Source organism: Neoarius graeffei, chromosome 20 (assembly GCF_027579695.1).
Source record: "Neoarius graeffei isolate fNeoGra1 chromosome 20, fNeoGra1.pri, whole genome shotgun sequence".
NCBI lineage: Eukaryota > Metazoa > Chordata > Actinopteri > Siluriformes > Ariidae > Neoarius > Neoarius graeffei.
In genome coordinates, this window is record NC_083588.1 from 15716604 (window position 1) to 15729191 (window position 12588).

Genomic DNA, 12588 nt, shown 5'->3' on the forward strand with positions numbered 1-12588 from the left:
TTTCACCAACCCAAGGACGCTTTCCAGAGTAATGCTGTTCACAAAAGTCAAAACGAAAAGACAAGCAAATCAACCAAAAGACAATGTAAAGGATAAAGGACACAGAAAGGGAAAACAAAAAAAAAATGCCAATTGTCATTATCACCACAAAGTTCATTATTTTTCAGCCATGAACAGCACGCTTTTTGAAGACTTTTGTTCATTTTGTTCCAACTCAAACCGTTTTTTACTTATTAAAGTACGCCATGTTGTATTTTTATCCATTTATAGTTGCATTTAGTCTTGTGGAACTTTTAATCTCGACTATAATATCTGTTTTCACGAGCGTGGAAAAAGAAGTGTCATGACGGAAACCTTTTCTGTGTGAGAAGCAGTCGCAGGAGAAGTTTTACGCGATGGCAGCTCAGATAAAACTGCTACTGGAGATGCCTGAGCGGATGTGGAGTGCACTGGAGGGAGCTCAGTACTTGCAGGCCACGCAGCTACACCTCCTCTGTGCTCACCTGCACCGGCTGCTCCACCTGGACACGCCCACCGCCTCGTACAGCCCTGTTCTGAGCCGGTTCCCCATCCTCATACAGCAGGTGGCTGCCGCTGGACACTTCAGGTAAAGCCAAGCCTATTAATATAAACCATGCAGTTACTTTCAGAGCCGTGCGGTTACAGAGAACAAATTTTTACCAATTTTTAAACGAAAACTAGTTATTAGTACATGCCTTGTTTGGGCAGTGCTCGAAGGGTGTCGTGCACGTTTTTGAAACCTCATCCGTTGTCCTCAGGTCAACGATCCTGTTGGACAGTAAGTCGGTGCTGCGGGGTCGAGCCGTATCAGATCAGGCTATCGCTGAGGCGCTGGTGTCCACCATGCTGCTGGAAGACAGCTCACCTCGCCAGGCTCTCGCCGACTTCCTGTTGGCCAGAACAGCGTCCATACAGCAGCTTCTCAAGCAGCCTCAGCACGGTATACTTGCCATACGCATACACACCCTGTTCACTGTTGGTTCTTCTCAAAGCCGTTGAATAGTCATGATTCGCTAAAAACACGTCAGTGATCATTCTGGCTGCTAAACACACAGCTCATTATTGTTTACTGGGCAGTGGTAGCTCAGTGGTCGAGGAAGGTCATGAGTTCAAGTCCCGGCACCACCAAGCTGCCACCTGAACTCTCATCTGTTGAGTTGTTGAGGGGGGTGGGAAACAACCAAATGAGGAAAATGTTTTTTTTTTGGTCTGAATTTCACAATAGCACCGAGAAGATGTGAACGAATTTGAATTAAATTCTAGTTTTTAAGTAGCAAGTCGCTCTGGATTGTCCAGATATCATGAGTTTCAAGCCCGACAAATCCACAGCCATCGATGACCGGGAGTGCTCTCAGACTGCTTTTCTGGATGTGCACTCCGTCCCCGATCAATATCTCATCTCATTATCTCTAGCCACTTTATCCTGTTCTACAGGGTCGCAGGCAAGCTGGAGCCTATCCCAGCTGACTACGGGCGAAAGGCGGGGTACACCCTGGACAAGTCGCCAGGTCATCACAGGGCTGACACATAGATACAGACAACCATTCACACTCACATTCACACCTACGGTCAATTTAGAGTCACCAGTTAACCTAACCTGCATGTCTTTGGACTGTGGGGGAAACCGGAGCACCCGGAGGAAACCCACACGGACACGGGGAGAACATGCAAACTCCACACAGAAAGGCCCTCGTCGGCCACGGGGCTCGAACCCGGACCTTCTTGCTGTGAGGCGACAGTGCTAACCACTACACCACCGTGCTGCCCCCGATCAATATATCAATAGGAAATCAGGGGCATCTGTGAGCTCATGCAAGTGCAAGGTGGCAGATGGCGCTGTCTTCCAAGTGTGTTGCACCACTTGCTGACACAGCATGAGCAGCAGTTCAAGAAGATGCAGTTGGCTGATGTCGCATGTCTTGAAGAAAGGACAAACCTAACTGGTGGGTGACAATTGTCTGTCCATCCATCCATCCATTATCCGTAACCGCTTAACATGTGCAGGATCGCAGGCAAACTGGAACCTATCCCAGCTGACTATGGGCGAGAGGCGGGGTACACCCTGGACAAGTCGCCAGGTCAGCGCAGGGCTGACACATAGAGACAAACAACCATTCACACTCACATTCACACCTACGGTCAATTTAGAGTCACCAGTTAACCTAACCTGCATGTCTTTGGACTGTGGGGGAAACCGGAGCACCCGGAGGAAACCCACACGGACACGGGGAGAACATGCAAACTCCACACAGAAAGGCCCTCGTCGGCCACGGGGCTCGAACCCGGACCTTCTTGCTGTGAGGCGACAGTGCTAACCACTACACCACCGTGCTGCCCCCGATCAATATATCAATAGGAAATCAGGGGCATCTGTGAGCTTATGCAAGTGCAAGGTGGCAGATGGCGCTGTCTTCCAAGTGTGTTGCACCACTTGCTGACACAGCATGAGCAGCAGTTCAAGAAGATGCAGTTGGCTGATGTCGCATGTCTTGAAGGAAGGACAAACCTAACTGGTGGGTGACAATTGTCTGTCCATCCATCCATCCATCCATTATCCGTAACCGCTTAACATGTGCAGGATCGCAGGCAAACTGGAACCTATCCCAGCTGACTATGGGCGAGAGGCGGGGTACACCCTGGACAAGTCGCCAGGTCAGCGCAGGGCTGACACATAGAGACAAACAACCATTCACACTCACATTCACACCTACGGTCAATTTAGAGTCACCAGTTAACCTAACCTGCATATCTTTGGATTGTGAGGGAAACCGGAGTATCCCACAGTCATCGCTGGCAAGTCAGTTGTCACTGCAGGGCAACTCCCATACCCATCAGATCTGTGGCACTCTTGTGCACCGTTTGGCATCAGGTCTGGCAGTCCAGAGAGACAACATGATGGGGACACGACATCATTTGTCTTACCTTACTGTGCAAGGTGCTTTGCTCGGTGAGCTATGAGAGCTCACGAGGCCAGGCATTCCATGGTGGCTCAGCTGGACCGTTCCGTTCGTGCCACCGCTGTGGGAGACCCTGTCGCTCTGGTGTGGGCCTCGCGGCCCATCTGCGTTTCTGCGCATCTTAATGAAGCAGTCATCATCGCTAGCAATGGACAGCCGCCACCACCGAGAATTATGTACTGACATGTATCCCAGAGGATTACTGGTACTCGTGAATGTGGATTGTGATATGGAGTCGTCGTATTTCTACACTGGCTGTGTTTTGTCACGACTGAACTTTTACTGCCGTCGGCTGGACTTTAAGTTGTACGGCATTTTTGAGCAGAGACTTCCACCAAGGCCAAATGCCGCCCCTCACAACGTGAGCAAAAGTGAAACTAAATTTGTGGATCCACCCCGTGAATCGGGTCTACTCCAATACTCCGGAGCACCCGGAGGAAATCCACGCAGACACGGGGAGAACATGCAAACTCCACACAGAAAGGCCCCCTGGGCTCGAACCCAGAACCTTCTTGCTGTGAGGTGCCAGTGCTAACCACTACACTACTGTGCTACCTGGGTGACATTTATCCAAGACTAAACTAGGGAGAAAACTGGGGGGGGTTAAAAAAAAACTAATTAAGTTCCACTTGAAATATTCCTTTTGCTTACTTTCCCCACCAGTGCAGTGTATTTGTCTATTTGTTTGTCAGACTGTAAGCAGAATTGTGCGAAACCTACAGACCTGACTTCCATGAAACTTTTGGAGTAGACCCGATTCACGGGGTGGATCCACAAATTTAGTTTCACTTTTGCTCACGTTGTGAGGGGCGGCATTTGGCCTTGGTGGAAGTCTGTGCTCAAAAATGCCGTACAACTTAAAGTCCAGCCGACGGCAGTAAAAGTTCAGTCATGACAAAACATAGCCAGTGTAGAAATACGACGACTCCGTATCACAATCCACATTCACGAGTACCAGTAATCCTCTGGGATACACATGTCGGCACATAATTCTTGGCGGCGGCGGTGGCTGTCCATCGCTCATAATGATGACTGATTCATTAGGATGTGCAAAAACGCAGATGGGCCACGAGGCCAGCGACAGAGTCTCCCACAGTGGTGGCACGAACGGAACGGTCCAGCTGAGCCACCATGGAATGCCTGGCCTCCTGAGTTCTCGCATACTATTCTCCTCTCCTAATGAAGCACCTTGCACAGTAAGGTAAGACAAATGATGATGTGCCCCCATCGTGTTGTCTCTCTGGACCGCCAGACCTGATGCCAAGTGGTGCACAAAAGTGCCACAGACCTGACGGGTATGGAAGTTGCCCCGCAGTGACAACTGACTTGCCAGGTGATGCCATCCATTGGCCATTTGAGTGGCTTTTCCACATGCTATTTGGTGGTGCGCCATTGACCTTGTTGGGTTCATCTGCCACATTGCACCAAAAAGCACCCTGCTGTCAGCACCTTATTGGTGATGTACTATTTAACCCATAGCTGGAACCCAGGCAGGTACCACCACTCTGGGTCAGAGCGGACCTGGGAGCAATGGTGATTAAGGGGTAACTCTACTTTCCCCAGTACTCAAGTCCTGCTGGACCTGAGGCTCATAATTCTAACAGTTTCGGAAATATATCCAGACATACTGTATGAAGTTTATTATGCAGATACACAGCGAGGTGATTTCAAAGGTATAAAATGTGTTCAGTATTTGTCAAATTTGTGCTGAAATATTGACATTTGCTTCAGGAGCCGGGATTAAAGCCCAGGTCTGCTCTCTGGTGGAGTTATTAGTCACCACACTTTATCAGGCCCACGCTGTGTTCTACCTGCCTCCAGAAGGCCGTGCGGCAGAACCTGGACTTGGCTACGGGTTACTCTTCTCTACGCTGGAGAACGTGACATCCGGTAGGGAAGTAGCCGCCTTATTCGATTGTCAGATAATTTAGCTTATTCCAGGCATATTAAGAAAAATGATTAATAGTCTTGTATTTGTTATATAATAACGTCGTGTTGAGAAATTAGAACTCAGAAGATTTCTTCACTTGATTTTTTTTTTTCTTTTCTCTAAAAACCGTTCACTCCAGAACGTAGTAGTTCTTACATACCATGTGGTTGTTATAGATGATGTGTAGTAATAAGGAGCGTATCAGATTTAAGGTTTAATCATTAATGAATCTGCGTAGACTGTAGGAGTGTGATGATACATAGGATGTCCTTTCGGTGTTGTAGGTAAAGGCAGGAAGGTGTTGCACGGCGAGGTGAGTGCAGGCAGCTGGTTTAAGTATCTGCCTTCGTCAGTGACGGATTTCCAGCCTGCGCTACGGACGCTGGCTCAACCCATCCAGAGCGAACAGCTCCGGGATACACTGCAGCACTGGATCGACACGTAAGTGTCCCACTGACTGAATCCCACTGAACCGTTACACACTGACCTCCCAGTCAGTAAGTAAGGAAATAAAAGACTTCAGGGCATGCTATTGTAGGGGGAAAAAAAATCAGCATCAAGTGAGAGATTTTGAAGAAAAATTTCCAATAACGGCACGTCCTGAAGTGTTTTATTCATCTTATACCACAGCAGTTTGGCAAGGATTTAATATCACTTTTTTTTTTTTTTACTAATTTACTAATCAGTGAACGTCACGTTATATATAAATATAATCAGTTTATCCAGTAGTTATTTAGTTTTGCGAAATGTCCGTGAAGCATTTATGTAATAGCAACTATGAACAGATATTTCTTCACTTTCCTCTCTCATGAAAGAAAAGAAGAAGCAGAGATGGTTAAATTAGATAGATATATAGATTGAGGGATAATAGATGGATGGACAGAGAGGAACAGACAGTGGATAAAGAGCTTTATTCCTCGTTTGTACTCCACTCACTCTTTCAGTGTGTGTCGTCCCTCCCGACATGCTTTAATTTCATGCCGACACCCCATTTTATTTTATTTTTTTCTCCGACACTCGCTGAAAAATCACATCAGATTCCTACCTTGCAATGTTCCGGGCATATTTCGAAGGAAAATCAGTGTTTTGGGCCGGTTTGCTGCCATGATGCACTCGAGCAGACCGGAAATCACCCTAGGAAATCCTTAATCACAACAAACACCCTCAGTCACTTTGTCACATTTACCTTAGCAACCGTCGCTACCCTATACCTGGGGTACAAGTGAACTTTGTTTACATACTGTTCACATGCTGAAGCCAAGCGAAGATGTCTGGCGTCTGTTGCCTGAAGAAAACTATAGCAAAAAAAAAAAAGCTGTGCTACCGGATTATTTGGATAATCTTCATCAGAAAGAAGCGAAGGATAGGTATACATGGAAATTAGCAGTTATGATCCATACAAAATTCTTCAAAACGACTGGAGTGACAGTGCAGATTCGTGGCCTCACGTTAGCATTAGCTACGTGTTGGAATATACCTTCCTTCTTTTTCCCCAAAGAGGGAATGTGTGTATATATAACACTGGAGAACAATTTGAAAAAAAATTTCTGTTGAGTTAGATTTTTATGCTGATTAAAACTAAAATCGGCATGCTGATTCCAAAATTGCAGTCAGTTTTTTTTTCTAGCACGTCAAGTTTTTTCTCCACAGCTTACCCTCCAGATAAGCAAAATTCCACTGTAGTAAGACTATTTGAAGGTTATGGAAGAACGTTATCAGGGTAGATGGGATGTACATATGATGGCTGACTATTGTTGGAGCATCAAACGCGATAGTCCTCAAATTGAACACTCCAGAAAAAGCTATAAATGTAAATTTTTACCTTAACTACTTGCACAGGGCGGCACGGTGGTGTAGTGGTTAGCACGGTCGCCTCACACCAAGAAGGTTCCGGGTTCGAATCCAGCGGCCGGCGAGGGCCTTTCTGTGTGGAGTTTGCATGTTCTCCCCGTGTCTGCGTGGGTTTCCTCCGGGTGCTCCGGTTTCCCCCACAGTCCAAAGACATGCAGTTAGGTTAACATGGGGCAGCCTTGAGCAAGGTACCTGACCCCTGACTGCTCTGGTGTGGCTGCCCACTGCTCTGAGTGTGTGCGTGTGTTCACTGCTTCAGATGGGTTAAATGCAGAGGATGAATTTCATTGTGCTTGAAGTGTGCATGTGACGAATAAAGGTTTCTTCTTCTTCTTGCACACAATTATAATTACAGTAGCCATATCCTTTGTAAAAACATAAGTGTTAAATAAACATTGCAGTCATGCCTGGTTCTTTCATATTTCATTGTATGTCAATATTTGTAAATTTTTATAAAACAAGCACATATCTGTTAAGTACAGTATTTTTCATATTTTTTAAGAAAATGGGGATCCTATAGTTCAAAAACTTGACGTGATAGAGAAAAACTGAGATGAGTTTTGGATTCCACACCCAAACGTTAGTTAAAAACAGCTGTCAGACCTAACTCAACAAAAAATGTGTTCCCCAGTGTAATATATGCTCCTAAGGCCAAGTTTACATTAGACCATATCTGTCTCGTTTTCTTCGCGGATGCACTGTCCGTTTACATTAAAACGCCGGGAAACGGGAATCCGCCAGCGTCCACATATTCAATCCAGATCGTGTCTGGTCCGGTGCTGTGTAAACATTGAGAATACGCGGATACGCTGTGCTGAGCTCTAGCTGGCGTCGTCATTGGACAACGTCACTGTGACATCCACCTTCCTGATTCGCTGGCGTTGGTCATGTGACGCGACTGCTGAAAAACGGCGCGGACTTCCGCCTTGTATCACCTTTCATTAAAGAGTATAAAAGTATGAAAATACTGCAAATACTGATGCAAATACTGCCCATTGTGTAGTTATGATTGTCTTTAGGCTTGCCGTCCTTCCACTTGCAAGTGGTAAGTGACGCGCATGCCCGACATGCACTGAGATCACACACACAGCGGCTCAGTCCCAAATCACTGCTCGTGCACTCCACTCGCGCGCTCTGTGAGCTGCGCAGGGCCGGAGTGCGCACCCTCCAGAGGGCATTCGCTGTTCAGGGCGGAGTGATTTGGAGCGCAGGATGCCTGCGGAGCCGAGCGTATCCGTGTACTGGTGTTGCTGTGTGCACGCAAATCGTGTATTGGCGTTGCTGTGTGCACACTAATCGTTTTAAAAACGTTAATCTGATGATCCGCTGATACGGTCTAATGTAAACCCCACCTAAAAGTCATCAGATGCCACCAGTTCCCCACCCTCCCCCCGCTCTTTTTACTGTTTCGTCCATTAAAGCCTTTTGAACCAACTATTGTGCATAACGTGCGAGATATTTTTGCAAGGATGCATCAGATCCCAACATATGATTGTTTGATCCCAACTGACTTGTGTAATAATCTTTGTATGTGTGTCAGGTGTAAGGAGGACATGCGGAGTGGCGTGAGCAGCCTGCTCATATACGTGAAGAGTGTGAAGGGTTTGGCCTCCATCAGGGATGCGGTGTGTGACCTGCTAAGCAGCGACTCTATCAGCCAGCACTGGAGCGGAGTGTGTGAGCGCCTGCTGGATAAACCGCTCGACCTGTGGCATGACCTGCTTCAGCCACTTTTCCTGCACAGGCTGCAGGTATAGTGTTGCTAATAATCAAAGTGCTGTTAGCAGTTGGAAAGTAGACCGTTTCTCGAGCAATCAGGTGCTAGAATGCCGTCATACACTCACCGGCCACTTTAATAGGAACTTGTTCTCGAGTCTAAGACCGTGTCTGAAATTGCTCCCTGGGCACTATATCGTGAGGACGCCATTTTGTAGTGCTGTCTGAAACCTTAGCGAGGATTATTTACATCCGATATAGTGCACTCAAAGTATCCCACAGTGCATCACGAAAAGTAGTGTACAACCAATGGTCACTAACCAAAGCAATAGATCCCATCGTGCATTGCGATCACGCTGAAAGAAATCAAATTAAAAGTCTCAAATTTGGTTTGATAAAAGGCAGCGGCAAAGAAGAAAGTATTCAGCCTTGATTTTTTTTTTTTAAAAAGTGAAAGATGTAGGTACTTTGTATTGATTAATGTGGGAAATACGTTCGGTATGATATGGATTTATCACAAAAATATATGCATTTATTTTTTTCGCGGTCCGGTTTCCATCAAATCCTGCGCTCTGATTGGCTGGCGAGCGGGTCCGTATCCTACGATACGGACCTCTGGCGACTCGCTCGTTCACAACAACAAACAACATAGTAGCAATTTTTGTCAACATTTATTTTCGCATTTCTCAGGAGAACAGCATTAATTTTACAGCATGGATAGCGATAACGACAGTGTTCACAGCGAAAGCGAGTTTTACTACCCTGAGGAAGAAGAAATAAAAGGAAACATTTTCAGGAGAAAGCTAAAAACCTGGAACTGTTGCTAACGCCGAGCAAAAACATGGCTGAATCCTGAATGACTCAATTTTGTATAAACAGGGGACTACATGGGCGGCAAAATGTAGTTTTTTTCTCCTGCCATGGAAGTGCACTTGTATACCGAGGAGGAAGCAATTTGCATTACAGCCGTGAATGAGGATTCAAAATGGCGGCTCGGCTCGGTTTTCCCTTTCGGGCGCTCTCGTTTTCTGTTAGAATTTGGTAAAGAAAAAATAAATATGTTATTTACCAGCTTAAGGTCGGTCCATATGGTGAAATACTGTGACCTCGGTCAGTACTTTCAAGACCTCGGTCACGGTATTTCGCGATACGGACCTCCCAGCTGGTAAATAACATAAACGTATTTATTTATTATTTTGAAAACCCACCAGCTGGCTGATCTGGCACATTTTAATTGTGCGACAGTAATGACGTAAATACCGAAAGCGTTTTTTCATTTTCCCAATGAGCTCACTATATAGTCCTCTATATAGTGATTCCCTGTATAGGGAGTAGTGAAGGAATGAGCGATTTTGGACACAGGGTAAAATTCCTGTTCTTGGCTGCAGGAGCAGAACCCAGTGTGGGCTTCTGCTGTTGCATGCTGAGATGCTTTTCTGCTCACCACGGTTGTAACGAGTTGCTATACCTTTCCTGGCAACTCGAACCAATCTGGCCATTTTCCTCTGAGCTCTCTTCTCAACAAGGCGTTTCTTTCCACCCACAGAACTGTCGCTCGCTCACTTGGTGTTTTTTGTTTTTCGCGCCATTCTGTGTGAACTCTAGAGACTGTTGTTTGTGTGCAAAAACCCCAGGAGATCAGCAGTTTCTGAAATACTCAAACCAGTCCCATCTGGCTCAAACCAACACCCCTGCCACAGTGAAAGAAAGTCGTACTTTGAGATGACGATTCTTCCCATTCTGATGTGTTTGAACATGAACTGAAGCTCTTGATTTGTATCTACGTGATTTTATGCATCGTGCCGCTCTCGAGGGATCGGCTGAGTAGAGAACTGCATGAAGCAGCAGGTGGATGGGTGTACCTAATAAAGTGGCCAGTGAGTGTCTGTTGGACACCCCTTCAGTAGGTCAGCACAAATGTCTTGGAAGCTTTATGCAGTATATTGTCACTAATAGCTACTGTATATTTGCTCATTGATTGTTATAGACATTTCTAATGAAACATTTTAATTAATGATTCCTAAAGACATATTAAATACTCGTCTAATTGGTGCCGTTTACTCATGAACTTGCTTTTTTTTTATGTTGGCCAAGCAACTAAGTACTGTAGTAGTGTTTATTGTTTTCTTCTAAACAGGCTTTCTCATCCTCAAGGTCAGTTTAAAATGGGGGGGGGGAACCCTTGTGCCGTTTATCCATTTCTCACTCTTGCTCTGTGTGCGCGTGTACAGGTGATCACTCAGGAGGGCATGGAGTCCATCTCCAGCAGCTGTAAACAGCTGTTGTCGTCCACACTGCAGGACCTGGAAAGCGAGGCATTGAGTCGTGGTTCGCGTTTCGAGAGCGACGTGTCGTCATTCCTTTGGTGCGAGTCAATATCGGACTTGCCGAGTGACGCCGCATGGGTGAGCGTGTCTCAGCGGAGCTCACGGCCTGAAAGTGGTCTGTCCATGAAGACTCACGCCCTCACGCCGCGCATCCAGAACTTCTGTTCCGCTTTTGACGCCAAACTTAAGGCCCAGCTCGAGGATCTGGGACACTTCCTGCCCTCGGATACTCCTGCTTCATGTGCGAATCGCTACACAGATGGGCCAGCGGTGGAGCAGGCGCTGAGCGAGCGTTGCACAGCCTGCCTTACGGACATCATGAGCAGCGTCCGCACCGAACTAGCAGCTTCCTCTGGCCGAATGAGCTCAGTCCTTTTCCTGGCTAGACTGTGTCAGTCTTTGGCGGACCTCTGCCCCAGCCTAAAACAGTGCATTCTGGGCTGGCAGGGGGAGAACAGAAATGCAGGAAGCCCCCGGGTCCAAAGCAGGAAGTTGGGGAAAGCAGGTGTGAGTAAAGGTTTGGATCTAAGCCCAGCTCAGGTCATGTGGGCCCGAATGAAGGAAGAGCTGCTTGCATGCAGCATGGACGCATATCGCATCTGGAGCTCTGCTGTGTCACAGGTAACACACACACAGTGTATTCCACTTCAGGGTTCGAATTCCATCCAGTTTTTCAGAACCGGTGGTACAATGTATGCACAAAGACAAAATAACTAATGAATCAAAAAAATATAGGGCTGTTTGTGTGTGTTTTTGTGTGTGCGCGCGCACTAGACTTTGGTGAGGCACTTTGCTAGTTCTCTGCACGCCACGACAGTCGGCTCTGTCCTAATCACTGCCACAAACTGGGAGGAGCTGGAGATCCAGGAAGAGGCAGAGTCAGGCAACACGGTTGTGTCCAAAATCCATCTTCCAGTCCAGGTGAAGGCTTTAGCAAGACTTTTTTCTTATTTTTATTTGTTCATCGAGGAAAATAAGTCTTGTTCTAAATGATTCATAATGATCTTGACCACGCTGTGACGATGTTCTGGCAGCGGGAGAAATCTTTTCTTAAAAACTCAGAACTTGACCACTGCATACATGTCAACCTTTGGTCAATCAAACCTGTATAACCAACCTCCAAAATCCGTATTTCCCTTATAAAATCCTTATAAGATGCAAATTAAAATAATTTATCTAAAATTTGAATGATAATTAACAATGATATATCCAAGTTACTTTTTATTCAATATTAATAACAATAAACCTTCAGAATGAATACAAAGCTCCAATGTTCGACAAAAACACAAAGTGTCGCTCTAATGTTCTGAATTGTACTCCATGACAGCTTTTTTAGCAGTCTGCACCAATACCTCACGAGGCTGCATGTCACAGCAAGTGTCTGTGTTGATCTTGCCGGAGTGCCCATTCAGAATCTTTTCAGTCGCTAGTGAAAGTCGCTCAGGTGGAAATACACGTTTCAAACAAAATGTTACTTCCCGGTTGGCGGGATTCTCGCAATGCGGTGTGCGCATGATCAGAAGTGGAACGAAGTCTCGCTACCACAAGATAACGCGCGATTTCATAAGACTCTTTACTGGCTGTTTGTGCTTTCTGTGGTGTACAGTACGTTTGTAAATGTTATGCGCTCTTTTATCATCGTGGGAATTGATTATAGCTCTAAATAAATATTGAAGTTTTTTTTTTTTTTAACTTTATTTGTACGCCCATATACTACGTTTATTGTATCAAATCCGTATAAAATACGGACATTCCGTATAGGTTGATATGTATGCCACTGATATGG

General features: G+C 46.0%; 1 protein-coding gene across 1 annotated transcript in view; it reads left to right on the forward strand.

The window, feature by feature from the left end:
- Window positions 1-12588, forward strand: part of cog1 (component of oligomeric golgi complex 1) — a 38727-nt gene that overhangs the window by 2473 nt on the left and 23666 nt on the right. Inside the window, exons 2-8 of the mRNA XM_060901318.1 lie at window positions 372-607; window positions 780-961; window positions 4710-4868; window positions 5193-5349; window positions 8300-8510; window positions 10707-11423; window positions 11577-11723. Coding sequence (XP_060757301.1) covers window positions 372-607; window positions 780-961; window positions 4710-4868; window positions 5193-5349; window positions 8300-8510; window positions 10707-11423; window positions 11577-11723 — 1809 coding nt within the window. The remainder of the gene's footprint in view (window positions 1-371; window positions 608-779; window positions 962-4709; window positions 4869-5192; window positions 5350-8299; window positions 8511-10706; window positions 11424-11576; window positions 11724-12588) is intronic.